We start from the raw sequence: 23,939 nt of genomic DNA, 5'->3' as shown, positions 1-23,939 counted from the left end.
GCATTATTCCTCCATCTAGTGGTTGGGTCCGGAATATGCTTTGTATTTGTCTTTTTTTTTTTTTTTTGAGCTTCGTTGGCCACCATTTGGTACCAGGTATGTCCCCTGCATGACGTCAGACGGCACCCTGGAGGTCGTTGTGCATAGTAGCCATCTTCAGATTCTTTTTTCCCCCGTTGGGTGTGGAAGCAAGAGGGGAAACTCTGAAGATTTGCAGAAAATCTCCAAAAGAACTCAAGATTTCAACTAAAAACCAGCATTGGACATCGACCTCGCAACCGGAGAACACAACTTTCCTCCGCGAACGACATTTCCACTACCGAAAGCATCAAGGTTCGACAACTGGTGAGGTAGGGGCCATTGAAGTTACCCCTTTCAAATTCTGCCCCGAGTGCCACCACAAACTTGCACAACGCAATCCCCATGACGTGTGCTACCTCTGCCTGCCCAAGGACCACAAGGACAAGGACTATGAGGCTTGCTCTGTGTTCCTGCTGAAGACCCTCAGGACACGCCAAAAGCAGAGAGAGGCCTACTATGCAACAATGTCCCAGGCACAGAAGAAACCTTCCATAAAAGACCTAGGTCTCTCCAGCGACGAGGACGACCAAGGAGTTCCAGCTGAATCGATGCACGAAGGATTGGACGTCGAAATTCTGGAGGGAGACTCCGAAAAAACCAGCGGCCAGAAAAAATTGGCAAAGGACACAGAGAAAACGGACAAGGTAAGACACCATACACATTATCTGAACCAAAGGGCCACGATAATAAGGCACTGCATAAAGCAGCCCAGACGAAAAAGATGATCGAAGGTCATCCGCGATCCGAGGAACTCCACGGAACCCTACCAAGTGACCCGGGAAAACCGCACAGGGAGCCGAAAATGAGGATCGAACACGAACCTCCGAGGGGAGTTACATCGTACTCGAAGACAGAGGCCAGTTTTCCCAAGAAGAGATAATCTCCGGTCTCCAACACCGAGAGAGCCCTCGAGGTCGAAAAGTAAAAGAAACGGCTCAAAGCTGAAATGGCAGCACTCCTCCAGAAGAAGAAGGAGTTTGATGCTTCGCTCAAAGGATTCTGTATTCCCACGATTACCGTTGCTGACACCGAAGTGACGGAAGACGCTGAAGGGGAAGAAGAAGAGATCCTCGAATCACCTCCAACCTCTGAACCACACGATGATGACCTTGAGGAGGACATTGACGCACCAAAGAAGAAGAAGCCTCTGAAACTTTTGAGGATCAATGGAACAACCTCGACACAGAAAGCCCAGTGGAGAAAATATCCTGTTATCCCTCGAAGGCTCCCCCTCCGGATGACATAGTCTTCTACAACGGTCTAGTGAAGAGAGCAACTGACGCTTTCAGGGACGCCCTCGAAGAGGAAAAGTGGGACACATGCTTCCTCTTAGAAACATTAGCCCCAGCCAACAAGGGCACACAATACCTTCCAATGCTGGCAAGCATCCTGGATCAAGGCAAAGAATCCTTCAAAAAGCCCGCCTCAACCAAGGGGGTGACACCAAGGGTTGAAAAGAAGTACAAACCCTTCTCCAAGGACCCAGAGTATATCTAAGGAAATACAGTGCCTGACTCCATTATTGTCACCACGGCAAGAAGGAGAGCAAATGCCCTCTCTAACAGTGGACCACCTCCAGAGAAGGAAAGCAAACAAATTGATATGGTTGGCAAAAAAATGGAGAAGGAAGCAGCGACGCAATGGCACATTAGAAACTCAAATGCCCTGCTCAACAGGTACAGCCACCAGCAATGGGATGCCATCAAGGAGCTCATCAACAAGCTCCCGGATGAAGACAAGAAAAGGGCAAAAGCTATTGTCCAGGAAGGCAAAACCATAGCAAACGCATGCCTTGAATCAGCACTCGACGCATCAGACAAATGTGCACAGGCCCCACACTAAGAAGGCATGCCTGACTTCGAATATCTGGCTTTAAACAGGAGGTTCAAAAATCCATCATTAACAGACCGTTTACAGGAGACACACTATTCGGAAAGAAAGTAGATGAATCCCTCCAGCAGATTAAAATGACAGCGAGACTGCAAGAGCCATGGGAGCCCTGCAACAGAGAGGTACCTTAAAAAGAGGAGGGTTTAACGGAAGAAAACACACAGGAAGAGGGTTCTTTGCTCAAGGACAGCAAATGTCTCAACAACAGGGCCAAGGGAACGGCCAACAAACAAATCAACACGCAGGATACCAAAACTGGCAACAACAGCAAAAGCAGTCCTTTCGAGGAAGGAGAGGCAGAGGCCAGCTCCCCAGAGGAAGAGGAAATAGTGGGAGGCACGATATCACAAAACCTACAACAATGGCAAAAAATTACTACAGACAATTGGATATTACATTTGGTAAAGTAAGGGTATTGCATAAAATTGACAAAAGCACCACTAGCAAACTCCTCAAAAATAGAAAAAAATCATCATATCAGAACTGACCCAGTTAAATTCAGAAATCAAGGGGCTTCTTCAAAAACAAGCAATAGAAATTGTGCCAAAGCAAGACCTTTTCAAAGGAAACTACTCACTGTATTTCCTAGTTCCCAAACAAGACCTTTCACTAAGGCCCATCCTGGAACTAAGGTTCATAAACAAATTCATTCTGACGCAACGTTTCAAAGTGGCTACTCTCCAAGAAATAGTACCGTAAATTCAAAGGGGAGATTACATGGCAACAATAGACCTCAAGGACGCCTATTTACACATCCCCATGATCAAAAACCGCAGAAAATATCTCCAGTTCCTACACAAAGGAAGGCACTACCAGTTCAAAGTACTCCCTTTTGGAATAAAATCAGCACCACGAGCCTAGCCGTAGTCACGGCACACCTGCAGAAGGATGGAGTACACGTCTATGCTTATCTAGACGACTGGCTTATAAAGGCATATACAAAACACAAATGTCTCACCCATGTTCAAACAGCAATCTACACACTTCAAGGATTAGGATTCTCAAGAAATCTTCCACAAGGCCAGAAAAGAAAAAACATTCTTAGGGGCAAGAATCCATTCAAAACTTGCACGAGCTTATCCTTTACAAAAGAGGATACAAGCCATCAAACGAGAAACTTCCCTCTACCAGAAGGGTCAATCTCTGACAGAGAGGAGAGTCATGAAGCTGACGGGCATGATAGCTTCATGCATCTCACTCATTCCTCATGCCCGCCTACATATGCACCCCTTGTAGCAATGGCTTTCCAACAACTGGTCACAGGGAGTTGGAAGGATCTAGTGGTTGTTACGCACAGACTGCAAACAGAAATACAATGGTGGGCATCCAAGAACATAACACAAGGCCGACCGTTCAAAAATCCACCTCATTCTGTGACAATCACAATAGATTGGGAGCGCACTTCACACAACTGAAGATACGAGGCCAGTGGAACAACCTCGGCTCCCTAAAATACATCAATTACCTGGAAATTAAAACAGTATTCCTAGCATTGAAAGCATTCCAGAAACACATTCGCAAGAGGACTGTCTTGATTCAAACAGACAACATCACACCAATGTTTTATCTCGACAAACAGGGAGGTACAAAATCATTCCCACTAAGCAAGCTAGCACAACAGATCTGGCAATGGGCAATTTCTCAAAATATCAATCTGTAAACAATACACCTACCGGGAATATACAACACAACAGCAGATCAACTGAGCAGGCAGAACAACTGATCCCATGAGTGGTAATTGAAGCATAGGCAATACAATACATCTTCAAACTCTTGGGAACCCCAGAGATAGACCTGTTTGCTACAATACAGAACAAGAAATGCCAGTTGTCAAGTGGGAATGCCCTGTAGCTAGATTAGTCAGGGACATTTGCATATGCTTTTCCACCAATACCTCTAATCCAAAGAGTTCTGGAAAAAGTAAGATGACCAGAGACAAACCTAATTCTCATTGCTACACAATGGGCCAGACAAACGTGGTACTCAAGTCTGCTAGAACTGTCCAAAGTGCAAATAATCCGACTCAAAGCGGACAAAGACCTACTAACAATGTAACAGAGCCAAATCTTCCACCCGGAGCCAGCGACGGCCTGGCACCTGAATACGTAGAATTTGGTCACCTAAACTTGCCTCAGTTAACAATGGAAATTCTAAAAGAAGCAAGAAAACAAACCGCAATGCTATGCCTCAAAATGGAAGTGATACACCACTTGGTGCACAGCAAACAACCTAATGGACTCATTCAACACACAAGAAACAGTGATCATATACATAACTGACCTCCTAGACAGTCACATCAACTACTCAACCCTAAAGGTACACCGCGCGGCCATCGTAGCTTACACCAGGGGAAGGTCATGCAAAAGCTTCTTCAGAAGACCTGTCATTAAAAAGATTTCTAGTGGGGTTTAAAAGAATTGCTCCCCCTAAATTCTAAGCTGATGCCTTAGTCGAGGCCAAAAGTTCTATCGGCACCAAAACCAACATTGGCTGCAAGTCTTTTGTTTTATGAGAGGCCTATCCTCGAGAGGCACCAAAAGGAATTGTATGTTCGAGCCATGAGTCCGCCATCTAGTGTTGGGCTCGATAATTACAAGTTGTTTTTGTTCCAAGGCGTTTTTTCTTCGAGTCATGAGGCTGTGACACTCCTCCTCTTGGGAATACTGCGCATGGTCATCCACGCCATCTTCAGATTGTTTTTTTTTTTCCGCTGACTGGTTCAGGTGTAGTATCTCGCGCTCCGGTTCAAGTCTCCTTCGGTCCGCTATAAATCTTGACAGCATTGTCTCGATCGGTATAGTATAATCCCATAATAGACTTTGGTAGCGCGTTTTCGACTCGTTCCTTCGGCCTACAGGCCATGCCCGGCCGGGCAACAGTTCTACATTTCTAACGAAATCTAGAATGACCTGCTATTGGAACGCACTCCATTCCATTTCTGTGAAGTGCCACTCCAAATGTACACACACCAACCAAATTCCCATTTGCAACTTATCTCAGTCGCCCGAACACACCTTTGAGGCCTTTAAGTCTTTTCGGTCTAAAAAGACTCTTCAAGATCGATTGGCTAGGCAACAAGAAATGCAGCGCAAGCACAAGAACGATGTCCCTGACATCTTCAGTCGACAAGATGAGGAAGAAGAGGCTTCAACTGCACAGGAAGAATCCCTTTCCATACATGAATCCGAGTCTCAGACTCAGCTACTCTTCAGCCAGCCCAAAAACAAAATACTGTGAGTACTTCTACCCCTGCTCTGAAAACCGAATCCTCATTATCCTCCTAGAAAACTGCTCATGGGCTGCCACTGCACACAAGCCATGGCTCAAACTGAAAACATGACTCAGAAGCCTCACCATCCAGCTCGGCTCCGAAAGTTTGACCTACAGCAGGGGCCTCTCTATCCCTTCCATCCGAGACCACAACACCTCACTCTTCAGTCTCAGCACCGAAAAAAAAGACTTGTTCTTTCAGATTCAAACTTTCCTCCATCAAAGCTTCCACTACCGAAATGCTTTTTTTTCGGTCCAAAATCTCCTCCAGAACGAATCCTCAAGCAATTTCACCAAAAGCTCAATCAACAACAGAAAACACTTCAATTTCAGCCTGGAACAAAGAAAATTATGGTACAGACACCAAAACAAAATACTCCTAAGAAGCAGTTTTGAGGAGGCTCTGGACGATCTTGTTCAACCCCTAAACAAGAAAAGAAAGGATTCTGCAACTAGTCCATTGTGCATTACCATTCCCTCGTCACCTGTACCACAATCAACACTTCTACCATCCACTCTCGAACCTCACTCACCACAATCTGAGGCGGGTAACATGTCTCCTCAGTCAACAATAGATGAGGATCAGGACATCCCAGATGACACACAACCAGGGGATCCTTGGGAACGTTATAATATTGACCCTCATGTTGACACTGATCCCGATTTATGTCCTAGCCTTCCATCACCACCTGATGATGCATCAGCTTATCAGGGTCTCATAGCCAGAGCAGCCACTTTTCATCAGGTGCCTTTATATAAGGACTCAATAGAAGGGGCTTTCCTCTTTGAGACTTTGTCTACTACACAAAGAGGGGCACAATCATTACCACTTCTAAAGGGTGACACTTCATGCATATGAAATGTTTAAACGACCTGTCTTTCGTGGTATCCAATGCTAAAAAAAGTCTTAACTCCCAAACAACTGGAGAAGCACCACCACCAGAAAAGGAATCCAAGCTTATGGATGCCTCTGGTAAAAGAGTTGTGGCACAGGCAGCCTACAATTGGTGTATAGCCAATAGTCAAAACATTACTAGCAAGCTATGGCAGGGCCCACTGGGACGAAATGGAGGGGACTCTCCAACACCTCCCAGAGGAGCACAGAAAAAGAGGTCAAGAGATAGTCAATGAAGGCAAACTTATCACCAACAAATCTATTAAGTGTGCATTAAATGCAGCCAGCACTGTTTCCAGAAGTATGAATACCAGTGTCCTAATAAGATGACATGGATGGTTAATGGTGTCAAGTTTCAAACCTGAGATAGAACAAACCATAATAAATCTCCCATTTGACAATAAACATCTCTTTGGTCCTCAGGTGGACACAGTCCTTTAGAAAAATGAAAAAGGAGACTGAGGTAGCGAAATCAATGGGAGCTCTACAACCTAGCACCTATAGAGGTTAATTTCATAGGCCCAATGTCAAACAAGGGGAAGGGCGGCTTCCACATACACCTCTGGTTCACAATATAAAACTCAGGGACAAACCTCAACAACCAAAACCTTCTACAGAGGTTCTTACTGAGGTAAACATTTTAAAAGAAGAGGCAGAGGAAACAATACCCGGTCCTCAAATACCAATACTAAACAATGTCTCCTTTACCTTTCCTCTACAACACCAAACAGCTGGGGGTGGTCTTCAACAATTTCTCCAAAATTGGAATTCACTTACAATAGACCAATCGGTCTTAGACATTATCCAACATGGTTATTGTCTGGAGCTCATAACAACTCCTCCAAATATTCCACCTGCAAATACAAACTATCCATGCAACATCAAATCCTTCTGCAACAAGAAAGAACAGCTCTGTTGCAAATAGGACCGATTGAATCACTATCACGACAATTTCACTGGACAGGAGTATATTCACCATACTTCCTTATTCCTAAAAAAGATGGATCTCTCAGGCCCAGTCGAGATCTCAGACCACTAAATTATTACATAATATCAGAACATTTCCACATGGTCACTCTTCAGGAGATCATCCCTTTACTCCAAAAGGAGACTTCATGGCAACCTTCGATCTAAAGCACGCATATTTCCATATACCAATTCATACTGCACACATAAAATAACTATGATTTCTATTTCAGGGAAAACATTTTCAGTTCAAAGTTCTTCCCTTGTGAATCACTACAGCGTAAGAGTATTCACAAAATGTTTAGCAGTACATCTGCACAGAGAAAATATTTATGTCTTCCCTTATCTAGACGACTGGCAAATCAAAGCAAACACATTCACACTTTACAAACAAAACACTCAAAAGACCCTAGAGTTACTACATCAGCTAGGGTTCACTGTCAACCTACAAAAATGTCATCTACATCTAGCTACTACTCAAGTGTTTCTAGGGGCATGCTCAACACAAATCTAGAGTTAGCATCCTCAAACACAGACAGAATACACAATAGATTAACATTAATTCAACAATTTCAAACAGGAACTCGCCTTCCAGCCAACAGCCAAAGCATCTCTCAGACTTTTGGGCATGATGGCATCATAGTTCCACATGCCAGACTAAATATGAGACCTCTACAACGTCTCCCAGGAATGGATTCAGTCACTGGGTCAACTTCACGATCTAGTGGTGGTAAACAGCCTCACGTATCATTCTCTGCAATGCTGGAATCCAAAAAATCTGTCCAAAGGGCGGCTGTTTCAAGATCCAGTTCCATGAATAATTCTAACAACAGATGCATCCCTACGAGGATGGGGAGCACATCTCCACAACCTTACTATTCAGGGACCAAGGAATTCCAAACACAAGTATCTCCATATCAATCACCTAGAGCTGCAAGCTGTTCATCTAGTGACCAAAGCCTTCCTAATTCACCTACAGCACAAGGTTGTCCTTATCCGAACAGACAATATAACAACAATGTATTATTTACAAAAACAGGGGGGGGACACACACACTGTACAGCTATTTCCACCTCTCCCACTACTTCTGTTAGTGGCCTGAAAACTCAGGCAAACATCGCTCACCTTCATACTAATAGCTCCCACATGGGCTCAACAACCATGGTTCTCAACACTCCTGTTTCTATCTCTAGTCCCACATGAGAAGCTTCACCTGAACCCAGACCTTCTCACGCAGAACCATGGAACATTAAAACATCCCAATCCCAAAGAAACAAATCTTGCAATTGGCTCCTGAAGTCTTAGAGTTTAGATACTTACATTTGCCCCAAGACTGTCTGAACATTCTTGAAGAGGCTCGTAAACCAACTACAAGACAATGTTATGCAGCAAAATGGAAACAATTTTTTATGTTCTGTCATAAACAAAACGTTAACCCTCTCCAGGCAAAGGTATATATACTTATTTGTGTAAGATTACATATTGCAGCTATTGCAGCATGTCTCCAAAATAGACAACTCATATCAATGTTTAAAATTCCTTTTATAAAAGCTTTCATGGAGGTCCTTAAAAGAATAAATCCTCCTAGACTTCCACCTGCCACAGCATGGAATTTAAACATTTTCCTAACAAGATTTAACGGGCCCTCCTTTTAAACCATTACATTCTTGTCAGTTACAATATCTTTCATGGAAACTTGCATTTTTAATTGCTATTATTTCTCGAGGAAGAGTTATTGAAATTCATGTGTTAACCCTATAAGATCCTTTCTTCCAACTACACAGGGACAGGGTAGTGCTTAGAACTAACCTAAATTCCTACCAAAAGTGATTTCCAGTTTCCATATTAATCAATCTATTAATTTACCTGTGTTTTTCCCACAACCATACACAGTTGCAGAAAGGGCATTACACACGTTAGATGTAAAAAGTGCATTAATGTATTAAATTGACAGGACAAAATCATTTAGCTTTCCCAAACAATTCTTTGATCCCTTTTCACCTCTTTGTTTAGGAAAAGCAATTTCTAAATCAGGAATTTCAAGATGGATAGTTAAAAGCATACAGACATGTTATGCAAAGACTAAACAACTTTTACCTGCTCCACCAAAGCACACTCCACTATAACAATTGGAGCTTCTATGGCTTTTATAGGGAACATTCCTATTGCTGATATTTGAAAAGCAGCAACATAGTCTACTCCACCCTGCGATCCCACCCTCAACCCAGAACACTTTCTTCTCCTCCAAAAAGAGGTCCAGGCAATACTTCTCAAAGGGGCCAAAGAGCCAGGGCCCTTTCAACGCCAGGGCAGAGGTGTCCACTCCTTGTACTGCTCCACCCCTAAAAAGAAAAGCTCCCTCAGGACAATCCACGATCTCAAGCCTCCTAACAGATACATCCTCTACATGGTTACTGTGAGAAAGTGCCATCATTCTTGCATGGTATGCCCCCACTTTTTGCTGAATTGCTGAATGTACTTTGACTGAGTGTGCCCTGGACTCCTGCCAATCAGGTGCCCAGGGCCTATGTTCCATCCCTAAAAACCTAAAACTCAAATTGGCAAACCCTGGCCACATGTCAGCCCCTGGTAAATGGTACCCTAGGTACCCAGGGCCTTGTGACCAGGGAAGGCCTCTAAGGGCTGCAGCACTCATTGTGCCACCCTTAGAGGCCCTGCACCCTAACACACACACACTGCCCTTGCAGACTGAGTGTCTGGGTATAAGACAAAACAAAGAGTCGACATGGCACACATCCCTGTGTGCCATGCCTACCACCTACACTGCCCTGGCATACATCAGCCACCCCTCTAGCCGGGTGCCCTATGCCAGTGGTGTTGGCACAGGTGCATGAGCCCTGTGCCCCAACAGTACCCAGGTCCATTCCTTGGCACTGTAAGTGCAGTGCTGCCATTTAGGAGTACATGGTGCTGAGAGCTCGTCAAACACGAACTCCACAGCACCATAATGGCAACACTGAAGACTGAGAAGTTTGGTATCAAACTTTTCAGCACATTAAACCCACACTGATGCCAGTGTGGGATTTAATGTACCAAGCACCACAGAGGGCATCTTAGAGATGCCCCCTGAAACCTAACCTACAATCCACGTCTGGCCTGGGAGGCTGCCTAAGCTGCCACACAGCAGACATGTTGCTGGACCCCTGGGTAGGAGAGCCCCTGCTCTCCTGGGCCTGCAACAATGCACATCCTGGGCAAGGTGCTAGATCTCCTCCCCCAGGATGAGCAGGGGGAAGCTTAAAAGGCATGCCGCCTCTGTGAGCTTCCCCAGGCCACTGGCAGCCCCCACTCTGGCGGGAAGCCTGGCCGGAAACCCCAAATAAGGTCAGGGGATGTGCCAGCCTGCCAACCCCACCCCTCAGGTGGGGGAGGCAAGGTGAAGCACATCTCCGGGCACTCGCCATCTTGAAGATGGGAGGCCCTACCCAATCAGGACTAGGCTACTGCCCCCTCCCACAGGAGAGAGGCAGAATAGGGGGTGTACCCACCCCAGGACAGGGACCCATTGGTCCCTGCCCTTCACCTACCTGTAACACCCCTAAATCTAGTATTTAGGGGCACCCTGAACCTTCCTTCCCCAGATTCCAGATTCCAAAATACAAGGAAGAGCAAGAAGAAAGAAGTCCTGCCGTGCAGCTGCTAAGAAGAGGAAGGCAGCAACTGCTTTGGCCCCAGCCCTACCGGCCTGTCGACCCTCGAACCTGCTCCTGCTACATCCCGGCACCTCTTGTGGCTAGCAACCTCACAAACCCCGGAGGACCTGGCTACCTTTTGGCTCTAAGCACCTGGGACTCCCATGAGCAGAGGCTGTGCTCAAACTCAGCATCCAATCCCTGGCATCATCCCGGAACCGCAAACCCTGCACACTCTGCACCTGCCAAGCCTGGCCTGTGCCAGAGTGAACAAAGACCACGAGGACGACCCCCTGGCGACTGTGACATCGAGTCCGGCACCCAAGGACTTCCCTCGACGCTCCTGACGATGCCTGCAGCCTCAGAACCAGGTACCCCCCCAACCGCGATCAACAGAGGGAAGATTTCCCGACACCAAAAGGCACCCCTGCACCCAGCTGCACTGCGGCACCCTGTACCCAACTCCTGGATACCTACCTATCCTCCAACTACCCAACTTACCTCTCAAAGTGGTGGTGGCACCTGAAGAATCTTCGGCCCCGAGCTTGCAGTCTTTTTCCAAACCGGAACTTTCCCATTGAAATCAATTGAGCGCCCGAAGGCTCAAAAGCACCCTGCACCCAGCCACCCGAGTGGCCCTGGCAGTGTAATCTTTGCACCTATCTACTTCCCCATTTGCCCTGAGCAAGTGACCAGGAGCCCAGCTCCCACAGCCACATTGCCTGCGAGTCAGCAGCCACCAACCAAGGCCCCCCTGCCTCCCATAGGATAACATTGGGCCTAACTCACTCTGCACCTGCCTGCCCCTTTGCCGCTGAGGGTGTAACAACTCTACCTACCTGACCCTGGGAGACCCTTGAGTCTGTGGCCAGAACCTTAACTCTGCCAGTCAAGTACTTACCCAAAAGCTGATAACTCAATTTTCTCCATAGGGTACCATTGACTGGTTTCTTCTGAAATTGTGGAGATTTCAAAACTTAAAATATTCACCAAACATCAGCCGAGTAACGAAAACAAAAATACTCACCTGCTACTAGGTGAGATCCCAGTGCTGGATCTTGGTGCCCAGCACTGACCCTGAAAAATATTCACAACCGTACTTACCAGTAACCCAATTTTCTTCCATAGGAAATCATTGACTGTTTTTCTGTGAAATTTCTTCTAAGTGTCGATTTTTGCAAACTTCAAATATTCTTTAAAAACCGTACAAATTGTGAAAACGTAATTACTTACCTGTTTCAGATAGAGGTCTCAGTTCTTAGTCTAGGCACCCAGTACTGGATTACAAAAGTAACGAGAACATACTATACCTGCAACTTGAATTTTCTTCCATAGGGAATCATTGCCTGTTTTCTTTGAAATTTCTTCCAAGTGTCAACTTTTAAAATAGCAAAATATTGTCTAAAAATCATAACAGTAACTAAGTCGACTTTTATAACTTGTTTCTAAGAACTGACCCAGGACTGAATCTAGGGTCCAGTCCTGGAATTACAAAAGTAATCCTGAAAGTAATCTATTGCAAAGAAGTTAAAACTTCCATTGAGCGCAATGCATTATTGTGTTTAAAATTGTGTTGCCTATTGCAACAACCTGTAACTTTCTACAAAAGCCAATTGCATATTGCAAAAGTATTTATCTAAAGCATCTCATTCTGAGACGGTATATTTTGATACCTATTGTTGGTTCTAAAATAAAACAAGCATATATTTTTTTATATATATAAATCATTTGCCTAGAGTTCAGTTATTGAGTGTGTGAGACCATTTGCTGACTGAGTGTGTGCAACAAATGCTTTACACTGTCCTCTGATACTGCCTTACTGCTCGACCAAGCTACCACTTTAGAGAGTAAGGTTATATCTAACTTTAGCCTCTGCCAAACCTCTGGGAACTGTGGACTCTGTACACACTGTACCTATTTGGGAACAGTATATACAGAGCTACTTTCTCACAGTTACCCTACATGATATCATTCCCCTTTGCAGCAAGGCGACTTTACTGCCTCACTAGACTATGAAGGACACCCACTTTCAAATCCCCATTCATCCAGCCCATCAACGCTACCTATACTTCAAGATATGTCATCAGCACTGCTAGTTTAAAGTGTCACCCTTCAGATGCACCAAGACCCCAAGGGTTCTTGCCAAATCAAATGTCTAACTGCGGTAGCAGCCCACTTCACAAGGGGATGAACTTACGTTTTCCTCTTCTTAGATGACTTTCAAATCAAGAGTTCAAGCAGACAAGACTGCTTAGCCCACACCCAAGCTACTATCGTCCTGCTCCACAAATTGGGCTTGACTGTCAATTCCATCAAGTCTCACCTCCAGCCTCTTCATGCCAAACCCTCCTGGAATCAATCCTCAATGCAGTCTTGGGCAAAGACGAGTGAGCAAAGCATGGGAGCGTTCCAGCAGCTACTGCCTCTTTTTCAACCGCTTTGTTCTCTGACAGTTCAAACAGCCTCCTAGATATGATTGCGGCATATGTTGCCATAGTTTCTCTCACAAGGCTTCCATGCGTCCGCTTTAAGAGTTCCACTCGTCACAGTGGTCAGAAGAGGAGGGTCACTGGGAAGATCTAGTGTTAAGTGGCAACATCCATCACTCTTTACAATAGTGGGACAGCAACAATCTGATGTGCGGTAGGCCCTTCGAAGACCCAGTTCCACAGGCGTCCATTACCACAGGTGCATCAGTCCCGGGGGGAGGGGACTCATCTCAATGATATGACAGATCAGGGTCTATGGCCACCTTAGCAACAGGTTCTCCACATCCACCATCTGGAACTTTTAGCCATAAACCTAGCCTTTAAAACTTTTCTCCCAGACATTCAGGGCAAGGACAACTTGGTAAGAACCGACAATGTGACTGGTATGTTTTACGTGCAAAAGCTAGGCAACGCACATTCTCCTCATCTATTAGCTTTAGTGCAGCAAATTTGGCATTGGGAGAGTCACTGATACCTTCAGGAGTTGACAATGACACTGCAGACCTACTCAGCAGGATGCAGAAACAAGTCCACAAGTGGGAGCTCGACCCACAAGTCCTACTCCCTTACTTTCGTAGATGGGTGGACCCCAGACATAGACCTTTCCGTCACGGCAAAATGGCCAAGCTTAGCCTCCAAGTTTTCACACCCGAGTCCTTGTGCAATGCTTTGTGGATAAACTGGTTAGGGAACTTGCACACGCTTTTTCTCTTTTCTCACGTCTACCATAAGTGGTAAGGAAACTGCAGCAAACATCCCTACCCTCGCCCAAGTGCCTCCCACGTGACCCAGACAATCATGGTTCTCAACCCTTCTTGAGAACCCTTTCTTCCCTTACCTCAAGAGTGCATGGATATACTGAAGGAAGCCTGCAGGCCTACTACACACACTTGCTATGGTGCCAAGTGAAAATGTTTGTTTATTAATATACCCTGAACCATATAAACACCCTTACACCTACAACTCAAGACATCATCTGCTACCTCATACATTTACAAAAGCCAGGGTTAGCTTACACCTCAATCAGGCTGCACCTAGCTGCTATTGTTGATTACATGCAAAAGAGGGAAAACTACTCACTCTTCAAGATCTCTGTTATTAAAGCCTTCATGGAGGGCCTTAAATGTATCATCCCACCAAGAGTGTCAGCTGCCCCAGTCTGCACCCTGAACATTGTCCTCTCCAGAGACATGGGACCTCCCTCCGAACCACAGACTTTTTTGCCCTTTGCAGTTTCCCTCCTGGAAGGTTGCCTTTTCAGTAGTCCTAAAGCCCTTAGATGTATAAGCGAGCTACAAGTCTTCACACTGTAAGAGCCATTTTTCCAGGTTCACAGTGAAAGGTTGTCCATAGAATCAACCCCAGATTCCTGCCTATGGTGGTCTTCCTTTCCACCTTAATCAGACAATTGAGCTTTCAATCTTCTTCCCCCAGCCTGACATGGTAACAAAGCGAGCACTTCACACACTTGATTTTAAGCACACTCTCATGTATTAAATAAATAGGAACAAGTCCTTCCATAAAACACAATAGCCTTTAGTTGCCTTTGCACATCCTCATAAAGGTCATACCATTGTTAAGGCAGGTATAGACAGATGAATTGTTAAATGTATCCAAACATGTTCCCTTAAAATCAAAAGAGCCCTATCTGCCATCTCCAGGCCTCACTCCACCCGCAACTAATGCGCTACCATGGCTTTTTTTGGAAACATACTCATAGCTGATATCTGTAAAACTTCCACGTGGTCCACTCACACCTTCACCAAGAATTACTGTGGGAACATTCTCGCAAGGCAATATCCTGGTCTAGATAAACTATCTCAAGGACTTTTTACAGACCTCAGAACTAATCACTGGTTACCTCCTGATTAGGTGAGTGTTGTGTTTCAGTTAATGTGGAAGATGTGTATCTACAACAACACCTGCTGCAAATGAATTATATTGCTTAGCCTAGAGAGGATCTGTTTGTCGCATGTAGTGCTGTAGATTCAGATGCACCAATCCTCCTCCACGGAAGTCAGTCCTTGCTACAGATATCTTCAACCTACATTAATATTTACACTACACACATGGCCACTATTATATCTGACTCACTGCACCATACCTACTCTCGCCCTCTGTGTGGCAAACAGTCTAACATTCGAGTTGATGCCCATGCACATTCCCTACCAGAGGAGGATTCACCGAGATCTCATAGCCTGAAAGATTTCCTCAAAGCAAAACAAGTTGCAACAGTTGGAGCCCAACACTAGATGGCAGGAGTAATTGAATCTACAGTTCTATATGGGTTGAACAGATGCTTACAGGGTAAATAACATAATCCTTCTAGGTATTCAATTGGGATATATCATGCTTTATGATTGACGTATCATTTCTTGCATTTTAACTTTGTTGCTTAATATGTTTTTCATTTAGCGGGCTGTTGATGAAAAGTATAGTGCTGTGGAAGAGAGGGAGGGCAAACTACACCAGTTGCAGTTGTCCATGAGAGAAAAAGAACATGACCTCCAGCAGCTACGAAATGTCCAGTCACGCAACGAGGAGACCATTAATGTAGGATACAGTTCTCACTAATACAGATGGCTTTGTACTTTTGTAGTATGTTTGGATTGCTGTACACACACATTGTGGCCTTTGTAAATGAACCATACATTACCCAATGTATTTATTTTCAAATTAATGACTGATACACTCGTTCAAGTGTTTTCCATGCTCGTAATTATTAGACACTAAAGTCAAAAGTGCACATTGCCCCAAATAGACAAATTTTCGAGCTCATTCTCATGCTATTTCGGTACTACAAGCATGTCTTAAATTACCCTCCCAAGTCCAAAGCAGGATTTCGAAAGAGAGAAAATGTTGTAAGAAATTCTGTTCTAATGCTTGTCACTTAAGTGTCCCTGCAAGCTTTCTTGCCTCATACGAGACTCTTAATGATTCAGTATGCATTTTAGCTGCAGTTTGATTTATTTATTTTAGTTTGGCTACATATACCTGTTTAGAGATTTTCTTAGTAATTAGATGTTTGAGGCATGTGTGCTGTAGATGCACATGCTTTGTATACTCCTGCAAATAGTTTTTCCTCATAGTTTTTTCCAGTCACGAGCTAAGGTGACTGCTCCTTTTGGTGATAGTGCGCATGGGCATCGATTCCATTGTTAGATTGTTTGCTTTCTGCCATTGGGTTCGGATGTTGTTTGGCGCGCTTCGGTTCGACACGGTTCTTCGGGATGCCCCGGGGCGCAAACACACTGTACCCTCATTGGTATTGTTTCATACGCATTTCATATTCTTTGTGTCTCCAAAAATAGAAAAACACTCTCTTTTGGGTATAGAAGATTTCGTTGGCGGCCTTCGGGCCTAGCTGTGTTGGTCGACTTACACTCCGCTTCATACTATCCAGTCTTCTGCCGATGGAACGGACTCTGTTTCAATTCTGTCCTTGGTGCCACTCCAAGTATTTGTGCACCGATCTGCATAAAGTCTGCAACTTGTGCCTCTGGTTCGAACATAAGGAAGAGGACTGCGACACTTGTTGATCGTTCCGGTCCAAAAAGACTTTGCTATACTGTCGGGCTCAACAGAGGGACATGCAGCAGCAGAACATCGAACACACTCCAGATATCTTTGGATACCGAAAGCACGAATAAATGGAGGCATCAGCAGTGGAAGAGGAGGAAGCCTTCTCTATTCAAGAGCCGATTTGGAACTGGAAATTAAGCTTGAGTCTGAAGACGTTCCAGTGGGAAAGGGTGCCGTGATTACCAAAGCCCCTTTGTCCCTAAGATTCCTTCTACCAAACATAAGGCTTCTGGACCACAACTGCCTTCTGGCCATGGCCGGCACCAAAACACTGCTTTCAATGCCCCACCCTCAAGCAAAAGACACACAACCTCAGGCTCGGCATCAAAACAGACAGTCGCGCCTTCTGGCTCTGGACCGAGCTGAGAAAAACTTTCTTCGACACCAAAATCTTCGCCCCCCCCATGCCCTCCCAGAAAAGGACAGATCCAGCTTGGCACCGAAAATTTCTGCACCGAAAGCAAAAGATGCTCATCATAAGCCTCCGGAGGTGATCCTCAAGGTTATGCAAGAAAAGCTGGATCCTAAGCTGAAAAAGATCTACATTAATCCAGACAATGGACATATATCAGCTAAACATGTCAGTCCTTCTAAAAGGAACATTCCTTCCGAGGATTTATTCAAAATCCCCCTGAAAAAGAAGGACATGGCTACAAGCCCTATCCAGACCCCTCCACCATCTTCACCACCACCAGGCTCAAACCCTTTAGATATTACACCACAGGGTTCACAACACACACAGCCTGATATTGATTACAAAGGTGAAGATAGTCCACCACCCACAGATTCTTGGAATGATTATAACATCGATCCTCCAATAGTTAATGATCCTGACCTAAATCCTACAAAGCCTTTACCTCATGATGACAACACAGCATACCAGGAGTTAATTTCCAGAGTAGCATCATACCATGGGGTCACACTTCATAAGGAATCCTTAGAGGAGGATTTTCTGTTTAAGACCTTAGGAACTTCGCATAGGACAGCACAATCTTTACCTATGTTAAAAGAACATGATGCGCCATACGGATGATATTTTCAAAGAAGCTGTACAAGCTCATATTTTAGCACCTAGGGTAGGACAACAACTATAACCCTCCTCCAACTGATCCAATTTTATTAGAGGACAGTTACCCCTAAATTCTTTATTTGTGTAAAATGCTGGGAAAATAGCTAATTACCAAACTACAGGAGATGCACCACCTCCAGAAAAGGAGTCTAAATTAATAGATGCATCAGGAAAACGAGTAGCTGCACAATCCGCAAACCATTGACATGGTAACACACAAGGCCTACTAGCAAGATGTGACAGGGCCCATTGGAACGAAATGAAGCAGTTGCTCCAATATCTTTTGAAGAAGACAGGAAAAAAGAGCAAGAATTAGTGCAGGAGGGTACACTCATATCTAATTAATCTATCATATGTGCACTAGATGCTGCCAATACAGTAGCAAGGGGTATTAACACCAGCATTCTTTGTAGAAGGCATGCATGGTTGAGAATCTCTGGTGTTAAACCAGAGGTCAACAAACTATTCTTAATACCCCCTTTGATAAACAAAATATTTTTGGACCTCAAGTAGATGAGTCACTTGAGAAAAGGAAAAAGGACACAGAAGTGGCAAAATCAATGGGAGACCTCCAGACACCATCTAATAGAGGCTTATTTCGCCGCTCATTCTATAGAGGGGGGATCCAAAGGTAATTCCTCAGATGCATCCTTGTATAATTCAAATACACTACCCTCGCTATCAAGAGGATTTAATAAAGGTGGTTACAGAGGAAACAATTTCAAGGTCAGAGGTAAGGTACACCAACACTTACCACTCCATCTTCCAACAAACAGTGACTTGCTCACTATTCCCCCTCACCATCTTACACCTGTCGGGGGAAGATTACAACAATTCTTTACCATTTGGCAATCGGTAACATCTGCCAAATGGGTATTAGACATTATCCAACATGGTTACTGCCTGAAACTTACCAGCAACCCTCTCAATTGTCCACCTTGTACTTACAGAATATCGCTTCAGGACCAACAGCTCTACAAACAAGAAGTACAAGCTCTTCTAACAAAAGGAGCTATAGAACCAGTTCCTTTACAACACCAAGGATCAGGAGTTTACTCCCTTTCCTTCCTGATTCCAAAAAGGATGGGTCCCTAATACCAATCTTACATCTCAGACTGTTAAACCTATACATACTGTCAGAACACTTCCATATGGTTACCCTTCAAAAGTGCTTCCACTATTACAACAAGGCAACTTCATGTCCACATTAGACTTAAAGGACGCATACTTCTACATTCCAATCCACCCAGCACATCGCAAATATCTCACATTTGTGATAGCAGGAAATCACTACCAATTCAAAGTACTCCCATTCAGAGTAACCACTGCACCCATAGTATTCACAAAATGTCTAGCAGTAGTAGCAGCTCATTTCGGAAGACAAAATGCATGTCTTCCCATATCTGGATGATTGGCTCATCAAAGCCAACACACAGCAAAAGTGCTTACAGCACATTCAAAACACCATAAACCTTCTCCTTCAATTGGGATTTACAATCGATGCACAAAAGTCCCAACTTCAACCTTCACAACTGCAAACATATCTAGGGGCAATGCAAGATACTCTTACAGCTGTAGCCTCTCCCAATACAGTCAGAATTCAACATTTTCAAAACAACCAATATCTAACAGTCAAAATGTTCATGCAACTATTGGGAATGATGGTATCATGCATGGTAATAGTGCCTCTACAAGAATGCTTAGCACGCCAGTGGAATCAATTACAGGGTCAATTAACACATCTAGTGATGTTAGACAGCCGCACTTATCGCTCTCTGCCGTGGTGGAGCACACAAAACATATCAAAAGGGCTGACCTTCCTCAACCCTGTACCACAAGTCATGCTAACAGCAGATGCATCACTCACAGGTTGGGGTGCCTATCTCCATCACCAAACAATTCAAGCTTTATGGGACATAAAGCAAAAGAGTCTACACCTCGATTACTTGGAGTTTCTAGCTGTTTATCTAGCACTAAAAGCTTTTCATCTCCACCTCACAGGGAAAGTTGTTGTTGTCCGAATTGACAATATGACAGCCATATACTATGTACAAAAGCAGGGGACTCTCTCAGACTATTTAGTGTTGGGCAATACATCACAAAATTCTCTCTTGGCAGAACACCTTCCAGGCATGCACAATCAGTTTGCCGACCTCCTCAGCAGGATGCGGCAAAAAGTCCACAAATGGGAACTTCATTCCCAGGTTCTTCTTTCATACTTCCAACAATGGGGATATCCGCATATAGACCTCTTTGCTACAGCAGAGAACTCAAAATGCCCAGACTTCGCCTCCAGATTCCAACAATATCTATCAAAAGGCAATGCCCTATGGATGAACTGGTCAGGCATATTTGCTTATGCTTTTTCACCTCTCCCTCTCCTTCCATTTCTGGTTCGGAAACTCAGACAGACATCACTCACACTGATCCTAGTGGCTCCCACATGGGCTCGTCAACCGTGGGTCACCAAACTACTAGAACTGTCAGTGGTTCCACATCAAAAGCTACACTTCACTTCCAACCTTCTCACACAGAACCATGGAGAAATCAGACATCCAAACCCCAAGGAGCTCAACGATTTGGCTCCTGAAATTATAGAGTTTGGATCCCTAAATCTACCTTCAGATGGTATGACAATTCTTAAAGATGCAAGGAAACCTACCACTAGAGCATGTTATGTGGCAAAGTGTAAACGTTTTGTTATATATTGTAATGATAACGCAATTGATCTGCTAGATTTATCTGCACAAAATATTATGTTCGAGGCATGTGAGCTGTAGATCACATGCTATGCATAGATCACCATCTGGTGTTGGGCTCAGACGTTTTCACTTTGTTTTTGTTCGAAGAAGGCTTTCCAGTCACGAGGTAGGTAACTCCTCTTTCGGTGATAGTGCACATGGGCATCAACTTCATTGTTAGATTGTTTATTTCCGCCATCGGGTTCGGACGTGAATTGCTGCGCTCCGGTGCGACACCGTTCTCGAGTTACCCTCGCTGCGCAATCCACTACCCTTGACGGTATTGTTTCTCGATTGTGTATTCCTGCCTTCGCATATTGTATCTATTTCACAATTTCGATCGGAAAACCTCGTGTGAGGCCCTTGGGCCTAGCCGAGTCGACCTAATTCACAGTAGATGGAACGGACTGCATTCCAATTCTGCCCCGGGTGCCACTCCAAGTACCCCCGTACCTATCTTCACGATGTGTGGAATTTGTGTTTATCGCCTGAACACAACGAAGACAAGTGCGAAGCCTGCCGATCCTTCTGATCGAAAAAGATGCTCTGTGACCATCGGGCTCGACATCACGAGATGTATCAACATAAAGACTACAAGGACTCCGCTCCAGACCTGTACGGAGACGATGTCGACCAAGAGATCCTCGAAGCACATGGAGCCGAGGCAGAGGAGGAAGAACAAATTGACGTGTCCGAGGAAGAGTCCGACATCGAGGAAGACATCACACCCAGTCAGCGTACCATGAGTAAAGATACTCTTCTGCCCCAAAAACTACCCTTTAGAAAGGCTCCGGTCCCTCCTCTGCCCTTTCGGTCATTGTCAGCACCTAGATAAAGTTTCCAACGCCCCACCTTCGAGCTCGGCATCGAAACAACTAGTAAAACCTTCCGGCTCGGCACCAAGTCGACCTTTTTCAGGACCCAAACCCAAGACTTCGGCACCTAAAGATAAGCCAACTGATCCCTCCAAAACTTCGGCATGAAACACATTTTTGAGCTGAAATCCTCTGCACCAAAATCCTCGACTTCAAAAACATCGGCACCAAAAGCTTCGATGCCGAAAACTCTGGCCCCCAAGGAAAAGACTATTCGTCCTCCACTCAAGAAGCCTAGTTTGGACGTTCCGCCTGCTAACACGGACCCCAAACAAAAGGAACTGGTTATTAACACAAAAACAGGACATCTTTATGCAAAGCTGCCAGGGAAAAGAAAAACAGAATTTAAGGAATCTTACCATATCCCTCTAAAGAGAAAGAATATAGGGACTAATACTTCTCCTCCACCTCCCTCACCTCCTCCACCTATTGACCCTAACCTTCTTAAAACTCCCGCAAATTCCCCTCAGCAACAATCTCCAGATCAGCAAGATGATGGGGATGGGAATCTAGATGATGACACACACGGGAATGTACCACACAATAGTGCTCCAGATCCCTGGGTAGATTAGAACACGGATCCTAATAACGACAACGATCCAGATCTATGCCCATCGAGACCTTTTCCTCCAGATGATAATGTGGGGTTTACAGAATTGCTTAATAGAGCTGCACAGTATCATGGGGTGCAACTCTATAATGGGCCTCTTGAGGAAGATTTCCTATTTGAGACACTAAGTGCATCACAAAAAAATATACATACATTACCTATGCTCAAGGGTATGTTAAAGCATGCAAATGAGGTGTTCAAAGATCCAATGCGAGCTAGAATACTCACACCTAGAGTGGACAAAAGAGACAAGGCGGTTCCTGCAGACCCAATTTTTATCAGAGGTCAGGTTCTACTAGATTCGTTGGTGGTTTCAAATGCTCGGAAACAAGCAAATTCTCAGTCAACGGGAGACGCTCCGCCTCCCGATAAGGAATCTAAATTAATAGATGCCCCAGGCAAGAGAGTAGCAGCACAAGCAGCCAATCATTGGCGCATAGCTAACACACAAGCACTCTTGGCAGGATATGACCGAGCTCATTATGATGAGCTAGAGCAACTGATGCAATATCTACCTGATGAACATAAATCCAAGGCTCGTGACCTCATTCAGGAAGGGAAACTTATTTCGAATACATCAATCAGGTGTGCTCTAGATGCAGCAGACACTGCTTCACGTGCTATTAACACCAGCATTCTTCTCAGATGACACGCATGGCTTAGGATTTCAAGGTTTTAAACCAGAGGTTCAAACATCCATTTTAAATTCACATTTTGATAAGGAGCATTTATTTGGTCCTACGGTGGACACTTCATTAGAAAAAACGAAGGAGGACACTGAAGTAGCCAAATCTATGGGAGCGCTACAAACACCATCCAACCATGGCTCATTTCGCCGATCCTTTTACAGGGGCGGCTCAAAGTCCATCCCTACTGACGGGACCTCTACCTCATATAGAGGCAGTAGTCAATCACCCTCTACCAGAGGTTATTTTCGAGGTGGATTTTGTGGAAACAATGGCAAAGGAAGAGGGAAAGGTAATACACCCCTTACTTCCCCAGCCACAAATAAGCAGTCACTTGATTCCCCTTCCCCCCCGATCATCCCCCACCTGTCGGGGGACGTGTCTCTCAACTTCTCCCAGACTGGAATTTAATCACATCAGAAAAATGGGTTATACAAATTATCCAATCTGGTTACTGCCTGGTGCTTACAAGCAACCCTCCAAACATTCCGCCATGAACACACAAACTATCTCCAGAACATTTACACCTGCTCAAACAAAAGGTACAATCTCTTAGAATCTCTTCTGGAGAAAGGAGCTATAGAACCCGTCCCACTACAATATCAGGGGACAGTGGTGTGCTCACTTTATTTTCTAATTCCCAAAAAGGCTGGTTCTCTCAGGCCTATATTAGACCTCAGGGAATTAAACCTTTACATTCAATCGGATCATTTCCATATGGTCACTCTCCAGCAGGTACTTCCTCTGTTACAACAAGGCGATTTTACGTCCACTCTGGATTTAAAGGATGAGTACTTCCATATTCCAATACATCCCGCTCACGTTATTAATTCAAAGTACTCCCATTCGAAGTAACTACTGCTCCCAGAGTATTTACCAAATGACGGGCAGGAGTCGCTGTGCATCTGCGAAGACAACATGTTTACGTCTTCCCATATTTAGACGACTGGCTTATTAAAGCCAACACTCTCTCAAAGTGCCTACAGCACACTCAAACAACAGTACGCTTACTGCACAACCTCGGATTTACAGTCAATCTGTCAAAATCCCATCTTTAGCCCTCCAACACACAAGCATATCTGGGGGCCACTGTAGATACACAAAAAGCACTAGCCTATCCCAATACAGCCAG

At 44.7% G+C, this 23,939-nt stretch overlaps 1 protein-coding gene across 11 annotated transcripts in view; it reads left to right on the top strand.

Annotated features, from left to right (window-relative positions):
• The window catches only part of PDE4DIP (phosphodiesterase 4D interacting protein), a 1,321,554-nt gene that overhangs the window by 448,425 nt on the left and 849,190 nt on the right, over nucleotides 1–23,939 (top strand). For all 11 annotated transcript variants that reach the window (XM_085654823.1, XM_085654822.1, XM_085654821.1 and 8 more), the window contains one exon: nucleotides 15,660–15,797. In XM_085654823.1, coding sequence (XP_085510949.1) covers nucleotides 15,660–15,797 — 138 coding nt within the window. The remainder of the gene's footprint in view (nucleotides 1–15,659; nucleotides 15,798–23,939) is intronic.

Source organism: Triturus cristatus, chromosome 4_1, assembly GCF_964204655.1.
Source record: "Triturus cristatus chromosome 4_1, aTriCri1.1, whole genome shotgun sequence".
Lineage (NCBI taxonomy): Eukaryota > Metazoa > Chordata > Amphibia > Caudata > Salamandridae > Triturus > Triturus cristatus.
Note: the sequence above shows the minus strand (reverse complement) of the source record. Positions and strands in the feature narration are given on the sequence as shown.